Raw genomic sequence first — 25,546 nt, 5'->3', positions numbered from 1 at the left:
GTCACAATCCATAATACAATAAGTTGGAGATCTCATGAAGTACAAGTTCTAAAGCACCACGATGGCTACACATATATACATAGTTCATTGACTAAGACATTTTATCAAACACTTGACATGCATAAACTTTTACATGAATGGGGATTTCATATTATTATACTAGTATGTCACTTTCCCTTCACATAGGCATTTAATCAAACACATGGGGAGCATACTTTGGTTATACCATCATCAATGCATATAATTGTCATGGTTGCATAAATAAATTTACAAATTTGAAGGGTTTATCATGATTATTATGCAAATCATCATATTCTAGGGTCAATCATTGGAATATGTAATTTAAAACATGAATCAAAATCCCACAACAACATGAACATGAATTTCAATTTAATTTAAATCATGAGCATTCATCAATACACAAATCTTGTATTTTGAAAAGAGATTCTTGAGCTTCATGGGTAAAAGAGACCCATGAATCAACACATGACATACCTTGATTGTGAGTTTCTTGAAGTCCTTGGACTTGAAGAACTTGAATTCTCTTAGTTTCTTGAAGGAGGATTCGGATCTTGTTCTTGGGGATTGATCTTAGAGAGAAAACCCTAATTTGATATTGTAGATGGATAATGAACTTATGAGTCTATGTATAATATTATTAGGTATTAGAAAGGGTGGTAAAAGACCAAAAAGCGCCTTTTAAAATGACTTAAAATAACTAAACGAACTATGCGACGGTCCGTCGCTGGGTCGACGATCCATAGGTCCTGATAGTCGCTCCTGGCAGAATAGGGGTTCACTGCCTCTCCAACGACGGCTTGGGCGATGATTCGTTGCTAGCTCGACGGTCCGTCAACCTAAGCCATCGTTCTTAGGCAGGAGGTGGTCTCACTGCCTCCGCTGCGATGGTCCGTCGCTACCTCGAAGGTCCATCGGATCTCACCGTCGCACCTGAGCAGTTTTGACTGCTTTCTGTATTTCTTCCATAACTTTCTACCCCGATACCGGATTTTGACGAAATGGGTATCGATGAAAATCTTATTCAATTTCCCACTCAACAAAAGTGAAAATCTTAGAAATTTCATGTGTACAAAAATGAATTCATCTTTTAAAGTAAGTTTCTAACATTCTTGGGATGATTTCAAGCTAGGTAGAAGTATGGGGTATTACAATATTGAAAGATGCATTCTCATTCCCATTTCAAGTATCTTAGTGATAACCTGATTACTGGGAGTTGATGCTGGAACATTTTGATTTAAATCAGCATTTCTGGTTGTTGTTAGCTGTTATATTCCATTCTATTACTGACTTGTGCTTTTATGTTTCTACAAAATTGAATCAAATTGCTGTTGGATTGGGAGTAAATTACTATCAAACTGAGTGGTCGACTTATTAATTACATAGCGAGTTCACTACACTTGATTTGAGATTAAAATACTAAAATTGTTTGAAGCATATCGAAGATCAAAATTCATGATACATACTATATAAAAGTCTTTGTATTATACAATAACATAATAAACTTGAAATAAAAAATTTATTTTTATACCTGGATAATCGGGAACTGCAAAACCTCCCGCTTTGTATACACAAATGCACTCCATAGAACAACCCAATCTGCAAACCCCAAAATCCTAATTTCCCTATCATCAACCTCATCGGCTTCAATTGATCAAAAGCATTCCAGTTCCAACACAGACTAGTCACAGACAATGACGCTGATTCCGCAGACACCGTCACAAACAGCGTGAAACTGCACGATACCCTTGAACTAATAACTGAAAAGTTTTTATTATTTAATTAGGGAAAAGAATCTTAAATCGCAACCATAACCGAGGAAAACACCAACATGAGAAAGAATGATAGCAAAGATGACTTTAAGAAATGTTGATTCTTCTAGATATATGGAGAAAAATGAAATAGTATACCGATTGTTTGTGTGGACTGACTATGAGAATATGGATTGTTCTAGAGCTAGAGATGATGGATACTTGCTAGTATGAAATTACATTATTGCCCTTGATCACCCATGCTCTTGGCTCTTATATATATACATATATATATATACACACACATTCAAGATAAAATCTGGTTATGACATTTCAAGAGGTAAATAAATTCACTTTTAAATAGTATAGATGTATATTAGTTCACTCCAATAGGTTTGTCTTCGAATTTTTTAATATAGTTAAAGGGGAAAAATACATCAGAAAAGGGTTCACATATACAACTGAAAATGGATGAAAAGTCCACAAAAAATAGGTCGAAAGGCTGGCTAGATTTGAAATGGGCCAAATAGGGGCCCAATACTTGAACTTTTCTACTTTTATTTATTTATTTATTTATTTGTAATTCATTTGTGAATACTTGCTCGTATTAAACTTTTAAATTTGATCAAATCTAAAATGAATCCCCTTCGAATTATATTATTGTTTAATCTTCATGTTTTTCTTTAATTGTCGTTTGTCACATAGAATTTTTATAATCAATAGGAATGATTTTTCTCCATGTCTTCTCTTAAAATGAATCTTTAAAAATTAAAGATGGTATTTTTTTTTATTCATGTGTTAAATTGATTTATTAAAATTAAGTGAATTTTCATCAACCTAAAAATCACTTTTTCTTGCAAAAAAAATCAAAACATTTTCATTAATTAGTCACTTTTCATAATTTTTTCTTCAAAGATAAAAAATTTTACTATCAAAAAAACGATATTTGAAATCACTTTTTTTCTCTTTTTATTGAAAATAATTTATCTTTTTTTAAATTGATAAAAAAAATTAGACTTAGATAACCTTTTTCTTTTAAGGAAATTTTTCCTTAATTCAAATAAATAAATTTTCATTTGGATAAAATGAATGTCATATTTGCAAATGAATTTCAAGATTTTACAAAGTTAGCCGCATTTTTCAAAACTGAATTTTTTTTTTACAAATCAGTCAAATTATCTTTTGATTAACCATTTTTTAATGAACGCTCTTGGGTGCCTTAAAAATCTTCTCTAGGCGTTACCTGAATCTTTACCCATTTTCTCTAATTTTAAGGATTTATTTCTATTTTCAAGTCTTTAAAATATTTTTAATTTTCTTGATGTTTTTCTTAAAAAAATCAAGTGGCGACTCTGTAAAGTCTTGAAATGATTTAAATAATCAAAAATCAATACTTTCAAAGAAAAGGGATAAAACAATAATGAATTGAATTTTGGGTTTTCTTGATCCAAAATCAAATGAAACAAAAAATTGAACAAGCCAAGTTTAATCATGTGAAAAAAAGTCATAAATTAAACTATAAGCAAACCTAGATGATTGATGCATAACAAAGAGATACTTTTTAGTTTCCTTATGCTTTAAAAGTTTCACAGTAACATCATCTCTCTCTTTCCTCTGATTTCCATCTTTATCAAATCGATAGAGCTTCACTTTCAAATTGAGGATATCATCTTCTTTTTCTTCACCAGTTGTTACAACTACTTCTCCGAGCCGTTCAATCAACGCAATATGAGTTTTGGTATCTTTGTCATCAACTCCGACAGCTTTTTTCTCTTCTCTTTGTGTCCGTGCTCAGGCTCGGTGCTTGACATTGTTAACTGTAGGATGTTATGTGAGGTTTTAGTAGAGAGAGAGATTGGATTTGGAGTATATATATGATGTATCTGGAGAGATAAAAGTAAAATTTGAAAATCTTATAATTATTTTAAGGGATTGAAATTTTAAGTAATAATGATAACTTAAGTGTTGTGTTATGCGATTGAGTTTTGTGATTTGGAATTTGATGGAAACAATATTTAACTTTTATATAAGTTTATATCATTTTAATACATTAGAAAAATGTACATGAACATTTTTAATATAAAATTATCCGAGGCTTCTCAACTCAATATACCTACCGCTTCCTTTGATTTGATTTGGAAGCTCGCATTTCTCCAAAGATCAAACATTTCATGTGGCTATTACTACACAAACGACTGCCAACCTCTTCTTACCTTAACATATATCTTGTATTGCATTGCCTAATTGTCAACTTGGAACGCCAGAAACTATCACGCATCTCTTTTTAGCTTGTCCCACAGTTACACAATTCTGGACAAATTTTAACTCTGCCATAGAAATATCCTTTGATATTCAACACTTAACCCTCACTCGTATATACTTGAGTACCCCTCCTTTGTTGTTTCCAGACTACCACATCTACACCCGCACCCCTTGAACTCCTTATACCTTTTGTCTTCGGGTAATTGGGATACAACGTAATAAACATTTGTTCGAGGGTCTTTTCTCTACCTCATCAGTAGATTACACTACTAACCTTGTTACTGAGTATTGGTATTTGGTTGTAGATTCGGATACTAAGGATGCTATATTTACATTTTATGTTAAACGGAACCCACCTACAGTTTCTTCCCTTATGTTAAATTATGATGCTATGCTTTGCTCTCACAAACATATTGATGGTTTAGGCGGGGTTTTCAGGAATAGCGTAGGTGACTGGATTGTGGGGTTTATTGTATTTACTGTGCCCCTTGATCCTATGAAATTTGAACTCTTGACCTTGTTCAAGGGTTTACAACTTGCTATGGAATTGCATTTACATCCATTGAAAATCAATGTGAATGCTCAACTGCTTGAGCTGCTTAATGATATAAACGCTAACAGTTTCTCTCTTTTATCTGATTGCAGGTGTCTTTTCTAGAAGTTGTAATTTGCAAGTCGTCTATGTCTACAAAGAGCAGAATATGTTAGCGATTAGTCTAGCTAGAAGGGCCACTTTGACTGCACAATCATCTACCACTACAACAATTACTATTTTCTGGACACCTCCTCTGAACTTGATGGATATTTTGAATGCAGATAAAAAAGGATTGTTGACTACTAAACTGTTGAATAATTTTAGCAAATCAATCACCTAGTACAGTGTAATATTACCATTACTGTGGATAAACTCTACCTACTAGTAAATGGTCTGTCAATACTGAACCTAGTGTAGATACGAAAGTGGCAATGCAACATAACTCTCTAGACTTTTTGTTATGGTCCGTAAATATATTGTTTTAGACTTTTTGTTATGGTCTGTAAATATATTGTTTCTTAGTACAGATACGAAAGTGGCAATGCCACGTAACTCTCTCTATAAATTTTTTGTTATGATGCAATATCTAACTATCTTTTTAACGAAAAAGAAAAAAAACGATGCATTATTTTAGAATGAATAAAAATGTATTATAATTAATAATATTGCATATTAGATAGGGAATATAAATATTTTAGTTGAAAATATTAATCATGGGAGTGTACGGAGCTTTTTTTTTGTTGTAAAAAATATTTATTCTTTAGAAACATTTGCACCTTATTGAAAATCAATATTTAATCATACAAATTTCAAATTTGAAAACAGCAACTTGTTTTTCAATTCATTTTAAATTTGTGAAGTTGTATTTAAGCATAAATATTATTTTAAATATTTTTTATAAAAGCTATAATAATTTTATCTTTAAATTCAATTTTACTGATTTGAACAATTAAAAAAAATTAAAATCTATCAAAATCTTACTAAAATATAACATGGGTGCAATTTAAGCAAAAGCTACATTCATCACAAAATAAAGAATATCTTCCTTTTTGCTATATATTTTTTTTTCTTTTAAGAAGAGGCTACATTCACAGCACTCATGCACAGCACAAACAACAACAGCACCACGTGTATATTTCGAGAAATAACTCCCCCAACTCTAATTTAAGAAAATGTTGTTATTGACCCCTTCACTTCCATTTCCATCCATTTCAGTCCCTACAAAATTCCTACACCCAAAATCCTCCTCACTCTTCCTAATACGATCCTCATCAATGGACACTCCACAACCCAAAAAAGTCGCCGTCTGCGGCGGTGGAGTCATCGGCGTTTGCACCGCTTACTTCCTATCCAAAAACGGCGCCGCTGTGACTCTAATCGAACAATCCTCCATCGCCTGCGCTGCCTCAGGCAGAGCTGGCGGTTTCCTCGCACTAGATTGGTGCGACGGAGGTCCCGTCGCGTCACTCGCACGCGCTAGCTTTAATCTTCACTGTTCACTCGCTGAAGAGCTTAACGGACCACAATCATACGGTTATCGTCCACTCACTACACTAAGTATCTCAGTCAGCGAATCATCATTATCCTCATCCTCATCAGCGTCGAACCAAACTGGGCCTGGGCCGCTTCCGAGTTGGGTTGATGGCCCAGCTAAGAGCCCAAGAACAATTGGATCAACTTCCAGTACTGCCCAAGTTCATCCGCAGCTGTTTACGAAAACGCTTCTTTCAAAAGCGGTGAATGAGTATGGGGTGGAGGTGGTGATAGGTAAAGCAGAGAGAGTGGAACTTGCTGAAGGGAAAACAAGAGGAGTTGTACTGGAAGATGGGAGAGAGATTGTTGCTGATGCAGTATTGTTGGCACTTGGGCCTTAGACTAAGAGATTTTCTCTATTGGGCTCGATTTTTACGATTTATGGAATTAAGGCCCATAGTATTGTACTGAAACCGAAAGAGCCTGATAGGATAACGCCCCATGCTCTGTTTCTTACTTATTATCCGGCCCAAGGTGGAAAGCCCATGGACCCGGAAGTTTATCCTCGTCCAACAGGTACAGTCGGTTTTTGCAGTGAGTATACTATATGCCATATGCCATATGTGTGCTAACCGTAATTCAGGGAGTTTGGTAGAGATTTGAGTTTTTTTATGCGGTTTGGGTCCGGTCGGGAAATGGGTGAGTAATGTTTTTACTAAAAATTAAACAAATACACAACTTATATTTCCAATATTACAAAAAAATTTCCAACTCCCTAAATATATTATAAAAATCCCAATATATACACAGAATGCTATGTATATGTCGAATATGTTATCTATATTAATATGGAGATAGAGTAAAGTAATTAAAAAAGTGTGAAAGAGTGTAAGTTGGTATTTATGTTATTTATACATGTTTTTAAAGGCTGGTGAAATTTTTGAAATTTAAAATCCAGTTTTAGAATTAATTTTTTTTTTTTGAATTCAGCAAATATAGATCTCTTAATGAAAAGGATAAATATGCTATCATTTATTTATTAGAGACGAGATATATGCAATGCACCACCATTTAACGAGGGATAAATCCGTCCTAAATGGCATGGTTGAGGGATACTATTTACCCGATTTCCCTATGTAAAAACCTACTAAAATGCCAATAAGTATTAGATAAGTTTAACAGTACAATGAATGCAATACTGAGAATCTTAAAAGTTGAAACGTTTAAATTGTGGATCCATCCTGGCAAGTTACATACAGAAAGTGGTCTCTCATCACTCATGCTATTTGTTTTGCCACAACAAAGTAGTTGTTAGGTTAAATAGATGGAGCAACTGAATGGCAATTTGTGTCAAAAGATATAGTAATGCTGTTTAAACTTGTCATTCCTGGTATGGACAATGAGTAGAAAAAGGTAAATTAACTTCACTACTAGAGACAATGCTGAGCTGGTTCCTTCATTATGAGTATACTTGTGTGTTCATGTATCAGGCTATCAGCTGTCAACTCAATCTTATGCTATTAGTTATAGGCTCTGTTACCAAATATATTTCATTGGGCCAATGTTGATCCCCTTTCTTCAATTAATCATTTTGTCCACAAGCACAAGCTGTGCTTTGCACTGACCCCTCCCTCCCTTTGCGCATCGCATCCTGTGCTTTATTAAGAAAATGGAAGGTTTCTGTTGCTCGTCATGTCAGCTATGATTATGAATAGCAGAAGTACAAGTCCGGTCGAACCTAGTAGCCTTTGCTCAAACAATCTATTTCTATTAAAAAATATTCATCAAATACGTACACATAAAGTTGTTAGCATTTGTAGTTGTCGTTTTAAAATCTAGAACCCATAAATTTGAAAACGTACCTCCGCCTTTCATTATGAACACCTCTACTTTTAGGAAGGATCATTGAAAAGTTGTTTCAATTTGTGGGCTGGTATTGTTGGTTTGTTATATGGTTTTCAATAAAGTTATTGGTTTATTCTATGACCATACACTTGAACAAAAAAACAAACTCCATAAAGTTGTAAGATCTTCACATGATCGTTTTGTTCTTCTCTAAGTGTGTTCTAAGGGTTAAGCCGACATGTTACCGTTGTTTGATGTGATAGTTGACGATGTACATGGTGTTAGAAAAATAAGATGAGCAGCAGAAAATTATTCTTTGAGGTGTGAAAGATCACTACCGTTCAAGAGTTATTGCTCGGATATACTTTAGGAATTACAAGCAATTCTCTAGCAGGATACAACAAAGCTCGAAAATATATTTGCAAATTGAATACACTACTTCTGGGATTTCATTCGTATTTGTAGATTATGAACAAACCTCCTTTTATGAACAGACGACACTACTGTTCTGTTTTAACAGATTTTTTAAAAAAAAAATAAATACGAAAATAAAATCTTTAATTAAAAATCTGACCTGTCCTGCTCCCAAGTCTAAATCCAAGTCAATTAGATATATAAATATATATATATAATTAAATATATACATGTACAAGTACACTTATTTAACTTAGTAGATTTAATGGGTTTGGCCCTAAGGGTGCCTTTAAAGTTTAAACCACCAATTACTTTACACATGGGTGATGCATCCATTTTTTGGGTTGGTATCCGCAAATACGAGGGATCCTATAACATGTATAAACATATAAATTCTTCACCATGTAGAAAGATGGAGAATGTTCCCTGCCAATTATTCCTTAGTTTTGTTTTCGGTGAACTGCCTGATATTGAAATTGAAGTGTTAATATTTTGAAATTTTATTCCCACCAGTTCAAAATCAGTGATATCACAGAGAACGACACAGATCTCCCGTTTTATTCTTCTTTTATGTATTATACATCAAAAACAAGGATTTTATTGAATTTCATATTGAGTTATAACGTTATGTTTTTCATGTCCTTCAGGGGAAGTTTATATATGTGGAATGTCAGCTCGGGCAGAGGTTCCAGATGATCCAGAGCAGATAACTCCAGTTCCTGAATCAATAAACACGCTTAAGAGAGTGGCTGCTAGTGTGTCAAGCCATTTAGTGGAAGGGGAAGCAGCTGTGAAAACTGAACAAGCGTGCATCCTACCTTGCAGTGAAGATGATGTGCCAATTATCGGAGAAGTTCCTGGTATAAAAGGCTGTTATGTAGCAACTGGGCATAGCTGTTGGGGAATTCTCAATGGTCCTGCCACTGGTGCAGCTATGGCCGAACTCATTCTGGATGGACATGCTAGCATAGTTGATCTTAGTCGATTTAACCCCACAAGATTTTCTAGTGCTCGGAAGAAGTAAGATGACTATACACAAATCATCTAAAAGAGGAAAGATGGCTTCATATGCTCAGAATTGCAATCTGTGTAAAAGTATTTTGTTGAACGAAGAACTTGTAGGTGTTTTTTTTGTGTGAGTTCAGAAACTATTGCTTAGATTTTATGAGAAACATGAGGCCACAATAACATTTACATCACGAGCACAGTAAATATGGAGTCTTTCCAAGAAATGAGGTCTCTAGACACAATAGATGTTGATGGACTGTTTGTGTCCGTTCGGACCAGCTTAAGCAGAATGTTCTCTGTTCCATTTTATATGAAATTCCTTTCTTTTTACTCTATTTATAAAACAGCGATTCACTTCTATAAGTGGAGTTATTTAGCTTTAAACTTCTCATTTCATCCTTAATGACATGCTCTTAGGGGTCGTATGGTTGGTGGGGTAGGATAGACTCCCAACGCATGGGATTATTTTATCCCACCTTCTAATGATATCCATTACCAAATGTTGGACAAAATTAATCTCATAGAATATACCGAAATTATTATCCTTACCTCACCTTTATAGTCATAGAAATATCATGTAATACCCCATCTCTAAGAGTTTTCTGTCTATCATACGAGTTATCCCTTGAGTCGTATGCACAGTATATGAGTCGTACGTTGATCTCGTACCCAAGGCAGTGCAGGATGGGTGACAATCTGTTAAGGGTACGACTCAACTCCTAGAAGTCGTCAAGAAGCATACGGGTCGTATGAAGGCAAGTCGTAAGCTAAACAGTGTAGACTCCTTGAGATTCTTCTGTCCAAGATACGAGTGAGGGGCTACTAGTCGCAGGAGGATGATACGAGTCGTAAGTGTCATTTGTAATCTGATTAGTGAATGCTCTCTTAGATTCTGGCCATCGTACGAGTCATGATACCTAGTCGTACCTTTCCATACGACTTGTATGATCAACTCGTAAGAATTGGCGAGTAAATTCTGAGAAGTAAAGTTAAGGGGCTTTTTAGGCTTTTACCGCTTATAACTCCCCAACCCACGACATTTAACCCCAAGGGGCGTTACTTTTCCTCTCTTTTCCAATCGATTAAACAACAACTTTCTCTCCTACCATCTTCAAGAACAACATTAGGGTTTCTTCCCCAAGGCATCTCCCAAGCCTCAAAGGTCAAGTTGACTTCACCAAGCCAAGAACTTTAAGGTATGTGGAGTTTATGAACAAGGATATTCTTTCATCCTTGTGCCCAAAACTTGTTTTAAAGTTAAAGTTACGTGATTTGCAATTAGGGCTCACACCCAAATTATCTTGTCTTGAGTTTATGAAATTATCATGTGATTGAAGTATTAAAGTGCATACATGTTCTCATCTATTTATGTTTTGACTTAAAGATTCTCTATTATGATTTGAATATCATGAGTTTGATTTGAAAACATTGATTAAAGATTTTCAATTGAGTTTGAAGCATGATATTGTAAGCATAAGTATAAGCACTAAGTTTACAAGAAAGTTTGATCTCTTAATTTTAATGACAAGACTTGAAATCCACAATGTTCATTTTGATTATGACTTAAAGAAAAGAGAAGCATAATCGGTTTCTAGTATACAAGCCCTTATGCTATTTTAAGGTGGATTTCTTAAGTATGAGCACATATATGTATATATTTTGGGAGTAGTATTTAGCACCGAGAAGGGAATGCGGATGAGCGTATCCTAAATTTTTGAAAACTACGAGCCAACGTAAGTTAAACTTTTTCCCAATATGGATCAAGTTAAGAATAATGATCACTAAGACAAGGTTCTATTCCAATGGCAAGGGTAGAACAACTCTCCCTTACGTGGATAAGATGTTGGACTTCATGGTAGCTCACATGGTTTATGTGGGTTAGAAGAATATCCTATAAGCAAGATTAAAGGCAAAGATTTTAAGAAACTAAGTGTTATGACTCACTAAGTTATTCATATGCTTTATTATTTAAGAATTATGATCCTGCAGTCTTAAGTTTTACTCAAGTCCAAGGTGAGTCATTTACGTTTAGCATGTACAATTGAAAGATTATATATATATTCAGTACTATTTTACTTATGCATTCACTCCCACATGCTTAGTACATTCTAGAAGTATTGATCCACTTATACATCTGTGTGCTACAATGTCTTATAATGTATGTTTTGGTGCCCGTTCCCAGTAGCACGAGTGACTTCGGCATCAATGTATGCATCCCGACGTTTGGTGAGTCCTCATAGTCCGAGGACTCAGTCTTTTAGATTTGTGTTTTCTTTGATGGAAGTATTTTAGACATTGAATTCAGTTTATGTACGGGCTGGGAGGTCTGTCCTAGTGGCTCTCTAGTCTATAATAGAGGCTTGCGAGATTATGTCTAAGCTTAAGTTCAAGAAGTTTGTGTAAAGATTTCCAAGTTAAAGATTCACTTTACTTTAAGTTATGAGATTGTTTATCTTTTGTTTACTTCTTATGTTTACCATCCTTATGGTGTGAGTTCTGAGCTGTAAAGATATCATGGGTTAGCTTAGGGCTATTCGTAGTCCTGAGTACCGTGTGACGTCCAGGGGTACTTCTGGGCATTACAAACTTGGTATCAGAGTCTAAGGTTTTAAAGTGTCCTAGGGAGTTAGACAAGCCGCGTTACGTAGAGTCTTGATCATGAGTGTGAAGCGCGCCACATTTATGAACAAGAGGCTATGGAACAAGTTAGGAATCATTAATTCTTTCATGATCTATCGTTCTTATAGTTGTCGTTATTTGCCTTAACTCGTGCTTTTATGTGACAGAATATGCAACCTCGTTGAGCCAACGCACGCAGAAACGATGATCTACCCCCTGCAAGCTGACCCTCTGAATGAGATGTGTCTCACGCTGAGTTTCGGGCTGCTTTTCAAGCGTTGGCCCAAGTTGTGACCGCCGGAACCAGCAAGCAGTGGTCCCACTTCAAGAGAATGGTAATTTAGTTGCAACCCGGATTCGAAACTTTGTGAGGATGAATCCACCAGAGTTCTATGGGTCAAAGGTGAATGAGGACCCACAACTCTTTATTGATGAGGTGAGGAAGATGACTCAGATTATGTATGTTACTGAAGAGGAGAGTGTTGAGTTGGCATCCTGTAGGTTGAAGGATGTTGCTTATGATTGGGTTATGATGTGGAAGGATGATAGGGGTGAGAATGCAGCTCCTGTGAGTTGGTAGATGTTCCAAAATGCTTTTCTGGATAGGTTCTTTCCGCGTGAGATGAGGGAGGCTAAGGTGGAGGAGCTCATGAACCTGAGGTAGAGTTATATGACAGTGAATGAGTACTGCCTTAAGTTCACTCAGTTGTCTAAGCATGCTCCCGAGGAGTTAGTTGATTCTAGAGCTCATATGAGCAAATTTGTTACTGGGGTGTGATTTGGTGGTCAAGGAGTGTAGGACTACCATGTTGATTGGAGATATGGATATTGCTAGATTGATGACTCATGCTCAACACATTAAGGCAAAAAAGTTGAAGAAAAGAAAGAAGAGGAATAAGAGAGCTAGGACTGGACAGTTAGAGTTTAGTCAGCCAAGATCAGGAGGGGGGAACCGATCGCTGTTTCAGGGTCATTCATCAGTGCCAGGCCATCTTCAGCCAGAATCAGGCAGGAACAGTGGGGCAGGACTTTGAATTCTCGGTCTCAGAACAGTGTAGTCGGGAGGCCAAATTACCCGATATGTGCTAAGTGTGACAGGAAGGCAGGGCCCATCCTGGTGAGTGTTTGATGGGCAAAAGGGGTTGTTTTGGTTGTGGTAAGGTGGTCCACAGAATCAAAGAGTGTCCATATGCATAACAGGGAAACAGAGATACTTATCCTCAGACTCAGGTAAAAGGAAATGGATCTTAAAGTGGAGATAAAGTGAGCTCATTAGAGGCAAAAAAGCACTATGTAATTTCTCCCCGTCGGTCGGTCAAGTCTTTGTGGACAGAGTTACTAGATACTTGTGCTGGTGGGGGTAGCAGGTATCCTATGGAATTAGTTGAGGTGCACACAAGCAGGTCCGTACATCGTGATTACCAAAAACTGGGGAGATAGAGTGAGCTTTAGAATGAATTCAATCCTTTGTTATACAAGAAATTGATTGTAGAGTGTGGTCAAAGATCTCTTTTAGGAACTAGTTAGAAGAGAATATTCTCTTTTACGAACCATGAGGTTTTGACAATTGCGAACCGTGTCTTTTATCAGTGGTCAACTAGAATTTAGAACTAGGATGTTTCTAGAGTAAGGAATCTAAGAATGGTTGACATATATTTCTATTCATGTTTGTTGGAATGCCTTTGGTGGGTCTCCGTGGTCCTTTCGATGACCTATGTTGAAGGGATATCTATCTAATCCTTGCGTATTTCCAATCTTTGCAATATACAGCCAAGGGCCTTGTCCCAATAGCATCCTTTCTTGAAATGTGTTAAGGTGGATGCCATTAGTTGTTCACAGTGGTGGTTATGCATGCATGTCCAGTATTACCCTGCTCAACTTACTGGATGCATGCCTTTGTGGTGCTTCCCTTGTTAAATCATTTACTTACTGTTCATTTGTGCCAAAATTTCTAGCTGATTACTGTTCATGTTGTGGGAGGCAAGCATATACTTTTTATCGATGTGTTAATGGACTTCTTTGTCTGAAGCTTTCATTTTTGTTTACATGTTCTTGTTTCAGTTCATTAAGACGATGGAGGAAGGGCCAAGAGGTTGAAGTTTTGGAAGCTCATAAAGCAGCTATCCAAGCAATTATTAAATTTCCCTCAGGCGAGCTTGTCACAGGTATCAAGTGGAGTTTTACATTTTAGACAGTTTCTAGTTTTTCAGTTCATCTCGTCACTCGTTCTGAATTTTTAAGATCTTAAAACTTTGTTGCACAGTCAATTCACTTAACTATCAAGTTATTTGCATTTCTACCGGAACTTCTCCAGTATTTATCATCATCGAGATAATATATAGGCTGGTACTGAAAAGACTAGGTTTTATATCTAGTAGCCTGTGCCTGAATGATGTTTGATTATGTTGGTAATAGGCTCAAGTGACACAACACTGAAGCTTTGGAAAGGAGCAGCATGTATCCACACTTTTTTCTGGGCGTACAGGTTTGGTGCATGCTTTATTCATATGAATGTGGCTCTCGGATATTTTGTGACATTTATGCATTTGTTTGTTTTTTGTCATCTCTTCTTAAAGCACATGTGCTACTTTCCCTCTCCATCTATTTAAGTTTGGTTAATATCTCTCTTTAAGTATGAATGTTAAAAAAACATTCATCAAAAGGTAACATATGTGGGTGATGTGACGACTTTCATGATTAAAAAGGTTGTGATTTCCAAAAGTAGCATTTGACGTTTAGGATGGTCCCATGAGAATTTAACCATTCTATTTCTATGAGGTCATTGTTTTTGTATCTTGTTATAACTTTCTATGCGTAGAAGCATGGTCTTTTTGATTGCTTCAACTATTGGTGATGCACTCCATGCAACTCCGTATGGTGTTTTGTCAGTCTAGTTCTTTTCAAATGTTCCATGCTGTGCTTGCGATATGTGCTTATGGCTTGTTGCATCGTGCAGACACTGTTAGAGGCCTTGCAGCAATGCCTGGTCTAGGAGTTCTTTCTGCATCCCATGATGGGTGAGGTTTTGCTTTATATTTTCATCTATTTTTTTTTTTGTACAATTGTTTTTGATCTTTAGTGTGTTATGCTTAGTGACCTTTTATATGAAATACAAGAACTTCTGATGTGGGATCTCATTGGAATTTTATCTATCTAGTACTTAAGTTTAGTAAATAGTACGGCATGAGATGAGAATCGGAGAAGTATTCTGTTTCTCATATTGTTAAATGATTAATAGGATGTGAGGATTGTTGTCATACTCTGTTAAAGTAATAAAGGAGTCTTATTTTGAGTTGGTATGCTCTGTTATAGTGTAAGCTATTCATAGAGCTGAAAAGTTAACCTCTCTTGTTCCTTTTGGTTTCATCTTCGTTAGGAAAGGGCAACAATGGTAAATTGCATATAGCAATGTGTCGCCTAGAGTGACATGTAAAGTGGTGTTGGAAGTGTTAGGGAATCCTATCATGTTCGTCCTTTTTGGGTGTTGCAGATTTTGCACAATATTCGGGGCATTTTATAGAACATAACCGCGTTTCTCATGATAAAGTTGCCATTATGCCCTGGGAGTCTTATTTGAGTAGGTATACTTTGTTATAGTGTAAGCTATTCATAGAGCTGAAAAGTTGACCTCTCTTGTTCCGTTTGGTTTCATCTTCGTTAGGAAAGGGCAACAAAGATAAATTGCATATAGTAATGTGTCGCCAAGAGTGACATGTAAAGTGGTTTTGGAAGTGTTGGGGAATCCTATCATGTTCATTCTTTTGGGTATTGCAGTGATTGCGCAATATCACACCATTGTATAGAACATAACCACGCTTCTCATGATAAAGTTGCCATTATGCCCCGTTAATGAAGTTGCCAAAATGACTTGACTATTCAACAAATTAGGATGTCATAAAGTGGAGAGACTTTTGGGATCTGTGATTTAGAAGGGATTTTCAAGAATGGGAAGTGAGTGAGTTTCAAAGATTGATAAAGTTGTCTGCCTTAGTTGTTGCTACATGTGCAAGGGGACGGGCGAGGATGTGGATCACCTCTTTCTACATTGCGGGCTTACCATGCAATTATGGTGGGATATGTTTAGATGGCTTCACACATCTTGGGTAATACTAAGAATGGTGAAAGATCTGATGCTTATTTAGAAGAGCTGGAGAAGGCGGAGAAGATGAAGGGCTTGGAACATGGTTCTGATAAAGTTAATGTGGGTAGTTTGGAGAGAGAGATAGAAGAGCTTATGAAGGTGTAGAATTCAGTATCTTGCAATTGAATAGTAGTCTATGCGCTCTTATTTTCTTTTGGTGTAAACAGAGCAAGAAGATTGGGTGGATTTTGTAGAGCTTCATATTTTGTGAAGTTCTGTTTTTTTGGTAACCTACGTGTACGATTGACTTGGTCATGTTTATGTATGAAAATACTTTTACTTGATAAAACAAAAATCATTTGAAATCTGAGTGGCTTGTTCAATGTTTGGAGAGGTTGTGTTAGTTTCTTGGATACCAGTGTTGCGAGTAGATCTAGAAGTTGGATTCTTCATCACATAAATTTAGGATTCAAGGGTAGGACTGGACTACAGGTATGAGTGCTGGATACGGCTAATAAATGTGTGTTATAACATATATAAATGTACCTCATTACAATAAATTGCAATTATTAAATTAAAGATGCTATAAATAGATTACCGTTACCAATTTCCAAAAAATAAAGATGCTATAAATAAATTCTTTGTAAACACTTGGTATTTTTCATAAGTTGTCTCGTATAATTGCAAAGTATTCTAGTATTTTATGTGAAAAACATATAAATCAAAAAACAAGCTGAATAACTTATCAACTTATCCTTCTTCACCATAGGTGTAGTCAAAGCACCCAAGTTGGATTACCAAATCCGGTGCAGATCTTACACCACACCACACTACTCCCAAATCGTGTTGGATCGACATGGTTGCAACAAGGATTTTAAGGAACTGTGCAACATAGGATCCTTTCAATGATAATTGATATACAATAGAGGGGTGTATATGTTTTACTGTGTTTTACAATAAGCATTTGGATATACATATGAACGAGTCGGATGTTAGGAAACGAGAAGTTGCTTGCATAAATTGGTGTTTTCTATGTAAGGAGGCGGGTGAGGACATAGATTATATTTTACTGCATTGCAAAATACCACGAGGTTATGGTGGGATATCTTTGGATGGTTTGATATTTCTTGGGCAATGTCAAGATCGGTGAAGGAGTTGATGTTCAACTGGAAGAGTGAGAAGGCACAAAACTTGGAATGCTACTACTCCTGCTTTAATGTGGATCATTTGGAAGTAGAGAAATATGAGTGTTTTTTTGAAGGGGCAGAGATGAGCTTTGCTCAATTGAGTAGTAGTTTCTGATCCCTGATTTTCTATTGGTGCACCCATGTAGTTCCTGTTTTTATGGAAGAATGAGCGTCTTTTGAAGAGAACCATGTTTTGTAGGTTTCTTCCCTTTTGGTATATATCTTGTATACGGCCAAGTTGGCCTTGTTATTATCAATGAAACAAATGGGTTTTTTTAGTGGATATAAGCTTAATGGAGAATTTTGATTGCAGAAAGTATGGTATGGTCAGAAGAGTTTAATGGCAATAATAACTTAAATTAGGAACCACAACAACATACCCAGTGTATTCCCACTTTATCCACAAAGTGGGGTCTCGGGAGGGTAAAGTGTACGCAATCCATACCACTACCTTAGATAAAGTAGCGAGGCTGTTTCCGATAGGCCCCCATCTTAGGATAAATAACAATATAACAAACAAAAAACATAAAAATAAACAACAAAATTGGATAATACACCACTAATAAAAGAAACAAGACACCGACAGAGTAATACGATGAACTATCTATTCGAGATCACAAACATCATTAGAATACTACGAACAAGAAACTATAGGCACAGATACAAACAAAGCACTCCTCCCTGTTGATTTACGTACTCCTACCCACTAACCCTCTACCCTAATTTGCGTCCTCCACACCTTCCTATCAAGGATCATGTCCTTCGTAAGCTATAACCGCTCCATGCCATGTCTAATCACCCCCTTCCAATATTTCTTCGGCCTACCTTTGCCTCGCCTAAAACCATCCATAGTCAGTCTCTCACACCTCTGTACTGGAGTATCCGTGCACCTCCTCATCACATGCCCGAACCATCGTAACATCAGTTCCCACATCTTGTCTTCCACCGAAGCCACTCCCATCTCCTCCCTTATAACCTCATTTCTAACCCTATCTCAAAGAGATGTAGAATTCATTTCTGGAAGCGTGTTCGTACAACTGAAATGATATCTGTTGTTCTGATTAACTTCTCTTGCACTCATGAGATCCCTGTTAGAACTTGACTTAGCATAGATGTCTGGATGTCATTCGTGAAGAATCAAATCTTTATGTAGGTTCTCTATTTTTTGCACTTTTCCTTCTACTATTCTCATCTGAAGGGTTCATAGTTCATACCATCAGTTTATTAGTGCATGGCTAAGATTCTGAAGTTGCTCCAGTTATCTTACAAAGCCGTATTTAATCTTCCCGCAAGTTTTCTTGGTGCCTTTCCTTAACAATGTGTTATTTCTAATACGCGCATATCTCTTTTTGACAGTTCCATAAGGCTGTGGGAACTTAGTGGTCAAGTTCTACTGGAGATGGTTGGTCACACTGCTATCGTCTATTCTGTTGATGCTCATGCCTCTGGGCTTATTGTCAGTGGCAGTGAGGGTCGTTTTGCAAAGATATGGAAAGGTAATATTGTAATTCATCCATTATAGCTATGTATGTTTTGTCCCTATGATCTTTCAGGTTAAGTGTATGTGCAGTTCTTGCCATACCTATCTCGGTCTTTTGGCTAAGATCAAAGATATGCAGCTCCGCAATTAGGATTTATGTTTGTATTTTGATTTCACTACTATATTCTCCATACATTTGCTCATTTTCATTCCTAGTCTTTTTGGGCCTTTTATTTTGTTTTATTTCCTTCTCGTTGGGAATACCCAGGGAGTTGGGGGGGGGGGGGGGGGGGGGGCGCTCTACTAGTGTATATTCGATAGTTTCCTGTGCTCGACAACTAAAATTTTGGTCTGAATATGCATGAACATCCTTTTAGCTAATTTGTAGTAGCTTCTGTCACTGCCCTGCATTTGTTGTGGATTTACGTTCTTCTGTATAGTCAAAATTGCACTTGAATATTTTCTGTTGCTAGCCTATCTACATACTTGATGCTCTGTCATATCCCTGTTGTTTTCTCATTGATCCATTAGGTATTAAGTTGTCTATTGAACTTGGGGTCCTCTTTTCTTACACTTTTTGCTATCAATTTAGATTGGTGAAGACGGGCCTGATGATGGCATATCACGTCCTCTTCTTGATGGAATTCAATATGATCATGGTCAGGGCTGCTTATTCTGCTCGACCCTTTTCACGCTTATCTTTGGATCATCTTTTTACCTCCAATCACCATGTTGCTTATTTTTTGGATACAGTGTTTGATGATTGATATTGGAGATGGTGAACCTGTTCGCAAATTGCCCTACAATCGCTCGGGTATTTTAGTTTTCTGTTTTGAGTTATTGAGGGGGAATTTTTCTCTAGTGTCTGGAATTTTGAGTGTTCCTCTCAGCTTTTTGTTGGCATGGCGTATTGAGCTTGTAATACTTGCGCACAATTTACTCTTTAAGTTTTCTGGAGTAACATGTTTGTCTATCTTCTCCATCTCAAATGCAGCAAATTGATCCAAGAGATGCATTTTTGCTGCTCCATCACTTGGAATAACCTTGCATCTTCGACTTGTTTGAGTTTGCCGATTATTTTTCGTAAGGGATTTTGCAGATGTTTAGCTTGTTTTTTATGGGAAACCATATGGTATTAATGGGTCTTTTAATAGTTGTTGGACTTTTATGTTGGTTTTGTTTGGGTAGGGTTATTGTGCTACCGCTGGATTTTAGTTAGTTATTGTCAATGCATTTGCAATGAGGACTGTGGATAGGTTTAGATAATGTGTTATCCAGTTGGGTAATGATTTTGCGATTTGTCATTATTGCCTTCCGACCATTATACTCATGCCATTTACTTAATGATTGATCTAACTGGCAATTGTCATTATTGCCTTCTGATCGTTACTGCCCTCTGATCATTATACTCTTTTTTCTGCCATCAATCTCTATCTAATTTCTTAGAAATTAGTGGTGTATAATTTCTCTTATTTATTAGACAACTCTACGTGATCTGATATCCAAAAATTTGACAGATAATCCGTATGACGTTGCTGAAAAAATGGCTACTCAAAGAGAATCTGTCTCTTTCTTACCGTGAACAAGTTGTGGAATTCATTCATTCTTCAAAATACTGGTCAGAAACAGTTTACTCCTGATCCATCATTCTGTGACCCCTACACTGGCAGTAAGAAATATTTATTTTTGGTTATGGAATGATATCTTGATTTGATTTCGCTGCTGCCTCCTCTTTCTCCCCTCTGTTTTCATGGTACAAAAACATGTCTCATATTTGTTGCTATTTTCCTGCTTGCAGGTTGCGCTTATACCCTGGTCAACCTTCAAAGCCAGCTGGTAAATTTGTACTGCTTTTAAAATTCTTTGTTTCCCCAATTTGCCTTTTTTGTAGTATTTATAAAATCAACGTACTTTTTCATTATTACTTGCAGCACCAACAGCTAAACCTACTTTTAAGCATGTCCCCAAGGTAATCTTTATAAACAGGAACAGAATTCTACAGTCAGTCAAATGGTGCCCTTTTACTTAATGTTGATGTAGATTCAGTTACAAAACTATAGGCTCAATCACAGCAAAGCACGTTAAAGATGATCATTGTAGAATTCACATGTTCTGTGTGATAAAGTTCGTACCAGTGATTTTAGCGCTGCACATATATGTTGCTTTCTTTGTGAAAGGAATGTATAACGTTTCAACAGGATTTTCAGATATGACAATTAGAAGGGCGTATTGTTTTGGCACTTCAAAGTAGTGAGCTCTTGTGGCTTCTATGCGTTAATTGCTTTACATTATTGTAGATCTTTTATGATAGGAAATAGCTATTAGATTTATTTGACTTGCTGTAGTATTCAGTAATCACATGAGCACAATTCAGTTTGTCTTTCAATCAGGATTGCGTAGGCTGTTCTAGTATATATGGTAAAAGGTAATTATGGATTATGCTGGTGTAAACATATTATACACTACAAAAAAGCTTATTGTACACTCACTCTATATATCTTTTGATGAATTTAGCGATACACATATGGAAATAATGTTTTTTCCCCTGTTGTGCTTCTCTGAAGTTTATTGTGGAGAAATGAACAGTGTCAACAATAATACTATGAAACAACCATCACGTGTTTGGCTATTTATAGTATTACATTTCAGAAAAGAGACCAACCACGGCATTAAAAGTTATAAAATTATTGTGCATGCAAAAGTATGAAAATTAGAACTTGCTTTTATGATGTGTTGAACTGATGAAAGATCACTTTGCCATTTTAAAACACAAAAAGATATTTTTGTTGTGTCATACTGGTCGGAGAATTTTATAATAACTCGACTAACAGGCTTCCATTTTCTTTCCAGAAAGGAATGCTAGTCTTTGATGCAGCACAATTTGATGGTATACTCAAGAAAGTTTCAGAGTTCAATACTACTTTACTGTCTAGTACGGAAAGCTTGTCTCACTCATGATAAACTTCAAAGAAGAGGTTTTCAGCTCTGTTCTAGGTGCTTTTTGTGCAATCAAGAAGCTGAAACGAATGAACATCTTTTCTTGCATTGCTCATTTACCAGACAACTATGGCAACTTTTTTGCAGCTCTAGCTAAAATTGATTGGGTAATGCCCCAGAGTACTTTTGACCTAATGGAACAATATACAAGGAGAATCTTGTCGCAAAGAGTGGTGGAAGAATGTTCCGGCTTGCATATGGTGGACAATTTGGAAAGAGAGAAATGCAAGATGTTTTGAAGGCAGAACCAGTTCAATCCAAAAGATCAAGAGCTCCTGCATTTCTCTTCTTTATTTTTGGTGTAAAGAACAGTTGATGATGTTGAATCATTACTAGACTTTTTGGCCTCTTTGTAAGTTTTGTTCGAGGCTGTATCTGTAGATATGATATACCAGGCCTGTATTTGATGTATGTAAACGAATGAAAGCACTCGAAATAATCTTCAAGATAGCTGTAAGCATCATGCATCATTAGAACAATTATAAATATGATTAAAGGAGAAATTTCGTTATTTAATATGTTCTTGAAGAACCCTCGAACTCGTTCTTGCATGTAATGACGTATGAAAGAAGAGATTTCCCATAACACTGAATTACATGAAACCTACTACATATTTATATAGGCATGATCATAGACGAAGAGAAAGAAGGTAAAAATTAGTGTGTGAATATACCTGTTGTTACTTCGTAGTCTATCGTTGCCCTCAGATCAAGGGCCTCAATCAATGAAGTTGTATTCTGCTTTCTTCGTTTAGGTACTTATTTATAATAATGCAAAACCTAATAAACTTCAAAATTCCAAATCCCGAATAATTTTGATTCATGGTTGACTAGCCTCCGAGTCAGTATTAGAAATTTCTTATGCTTACACGATAATGGTGATGCTAAAGTAATCTTCCAGAAACTGACAGAAATCTTGATGTATGTTTCCACAAGAAAAAAAGTTGGAGTAGAAAAATTGTTTAGGATTTGGAATTTTTTAGTGCTTCTTTTTCCTAAAGCTGACTTGGAAGGTTAATCAATCTGTCACTACTGCAGCAGTCTTTTCACTAGCCATCAACAGCCGTTTTCCTCTCATCAAAGTGAGTATCAAATGAAGCTGCACTTGATATAGCAGACTCACTTAAGACCCCTAGTGATGATGTTGTTATCCTGTGAACACACTTCCTTAGCAACTCTTCAACATAAAATGCCAATGCACTGTTTTATGAATGTTCCTTCCTATATTTTCAGAAGCAAGCCTGTTGCTGACATGTAAACTCTTCTGTACGTTATTTGCCCAAATATCTGAATATTTATGTTATGTAATACAAGACTACTTTAACAACATTTCACTTGTCAGCTTCTCTTATTTTCTCCTTTTAACAGTGAATACCACAACAAATCCATGTAAAATAGCAAGTAAGTATGAAGACCAAGAACAAAAGGGACCATGGATAAGGGTGGCTCAAGAGTAACCTACTAAAAAGTTTGTTTTAGGTCCCAAAATATTTTGAGGCCCCAATAAATTTAATACTTATGAATTTTATTATTTTAATTTCACCTAAAATACTATTAAAGATTGTAAAATGTAAAAGGTACAAAACTTATATTAATTAAAAAAAAAAAAAAAAAAAAGAACCATCTATTCATATTAATAAATAAATTTTTCACAATAATATTCAACATAATGTATTGCAAATTTACAGACAAATGACTAACATCTTGTTAATTGAAATTAGTCCTTACTTTTATAAATAATAATATTACTATGTAAAGTATTTAATTCTTCTAAAGAATACTACACTACACTAAACTATAGTACGTAAAAATCTAAAATGATATTTTTAAATTTTAAAGTCTCATAATTTAGCTTTATACCACTAATTTTTTTTATATGGCCTTGACGAACCAACTATGTATAAATCCCAAAAGAACAGCAAAATGAAAAGACAAATCGAAGCAACTATGTATAAATAAATGAATGAACAATACCACACTTTATAAGCTGAATTTTCATAATTTAAATTACATTTTGTTGTACCAAGAAGTATCACTAGTAAGGAAACCAATCACGTGGAAGTGGATCGGAAATGTTACAGTTGTGACCCGAATTATGTTGAGCAGGCTCTGAAAGTTTCGTGGTGCGATCCATGTTTGTGATTTTTAATAGGGTTTGTGGTGGTAGCGTAGGAATTGGGCCGATAAGCTCGATCCCGGAGCCGGTATGGACCTTTATATTTTTGGCCCAAGACTTATTTGTATGCACATACTATATAAGTGCAATTAGTGGGTTATTTCGGATTGTTCAGAAAATTACACGATATTGAGACATAGTCTCCAACATTGTACTCTCTCCATTACAGTGAATTCCTCTGCCTCTGAAATAATGTAACAACATTGAAATATGTATTTCAAATAAACAAACAAAATTAACAAATCAGAAAAAAGTTGATCGTCTGAATATTTTGAACAAGTCGTATGAAGTTTTTGCTATTTCAAAATAGATTATGTGAAAGGTTTTTTATTAGAAAGGTGGAATAATAAATTAATTACCATAAATTATGGGCTTTTATTTTATTTTTACCATAATTAGTTAGATTAATTGTTGTTTTAATGCTAAGTGATCCGTTACTTCCCTTAAAATTTGCTAGTTAGTTTAATTAAAACATGTATCTGTAGTATGTATCTAAGTTAATTAACTTGTATCCTCAATGATTAAATGTTGGCATTTTATAAGATTCTGAAAAAAAAAATTATAATTTTTAGTAAATACTAGTAAACATGTTATATATGTAATTTTTACTTAAAATATAGCAAAAGTTTGTTTAAATATAAAAACTTTCAAAATAGGTCCATTCATAAAAGAAAGGTGAATTATTGATTCCAACTTCCAAAATAGCTCTGCCCATTTTAAACTAACAAAAGGTAAATTGTTAACTGCTGCAATTGTTGTTATTTCCCCAATAACTTCCTTTGTAAACTATTTAAAATGGATATATACTTCATCTCTTAAGGATGACTTATCATTTCTTACAAAGTTGCTAAGTGAAGGATACAAGGTACTGTTCCTTGAACTATTGTGTCATTTGTCATCATTGATTATGTTAAATTTGGTATTTAATATTTCACTAATTTATTAATATGAAACATGTCAATTTGATATGTCAAAATTTAAATATATCAAACAAATAAGAGAACAAATTTTAATCCTTGAAATTCTCTCAATTGTGCCTCCACTGTCATTGGAGCACTCTGTGATACGTGTTCTGAAATTTTTCAATTTAGTGGAGTGGGACTTACCTTTCTCAATTATGATGTACTCGATTAGGTTGCCATCTAGCAGTATTTCCTATTTTTTTACTACTTCTTTCTCTTTCTATTTTTTGGGGTTTTTTCCCGTGATGTATAGATAATAACCGTGCATCACGCGGGAACAAACACTAGTTCTCCATCAAAACAAAAGAAATTTAACATTTATTAAAACTAAAAAGTAACAAAATCGAAGATTGAAATAACTCTAAATTGAAGTGAAAATTGATAATTTAGTGTTATTCTTTTTCTTGAATGTGTGATTTGTGTTTAGTAAAAATCTCGATCCATCCATTATAAAACTATTATTTTAGTTTATACAATTTACCCTGTATTTTTTATAACTAAAAGCAACCCAAAATGAAGAAAATTTTAGATGGTTTGTATTTGGTAAAAAATAAATTATTGACGTTGTTCATGATAAATTCGCTAGGTTGAGCAAGTTGGATGTTAATCCCCTCACTAAAATTTGTTGTTAGCTGCGTTTTTAAATTTTGCACGTACAAAACTCTTTGTAAAATGTCTAGCTCCGCCAATGTTGACATATGCTCATATATCTATCTGTTTCTTTTGTTTTTGTTCCTTT

At 35.4% G+C, this 25,546-nt stretch overlaps 1 protein-coding gene across 1 annotated transcript; it reads left to right on the top strand.

The window, feature by feature from the left end:
- Positions 1-5,525: 5,525 nt before the first annotated feature.
- Positions 5,526-22,186, top strand: LOC107868968 (putative oxidoreductase TDA3). The gene is given in 11 exon segments (XM_016715573.2): positions 5,526-6,615; positions 8,946-9,318; positions 13,987-14,090; positions 14,341-14,410; positions 14,882-14,942; positions 18,550-18,689; positions 19,266-19,332; positions 19,427-19,487; positions 20,191-20,342; positions 20,472-20,509; positions 21,524-22,186. Coding segments are annotated over 5 exon segments (1,434 nt in total). The 5' UTR covers positions 5,526-5,738; the 3' UTR covers positions 14,892-14,942; positions 18,550-18,689; positions 19,266-19,332; positions 19,427-19,487; positions 20,191-20,342; positions 20,472-20,509; positions 21,524-22,186.
- The last annotated feature ends 3,360 nt before the right edge of the window (positions 22,187-25,546 follow it).

This window comes from Capsicum annuum, chromosome 1 (assembly GCF_002878395.1).
Source record: "Capsicum annuum cultivar UCD-10X-F1 chromosome 1, UCD10Xv1.1, whole genome shotgun sequence".
In the NCBI taxonomy this organism is placed as follows: domain Eukaryota; kingdom Viridiplantae; phylum Streptophyta; class Magnoliopsida; order Solanales; family Solanaceae; genus Capsicum; species Capsicum annuum.
The sequence above is the reverse complement of the archived record's forward strand: the minus strand, read 5'-3'. Positions and strand labels throughout refer to the sequence as shown.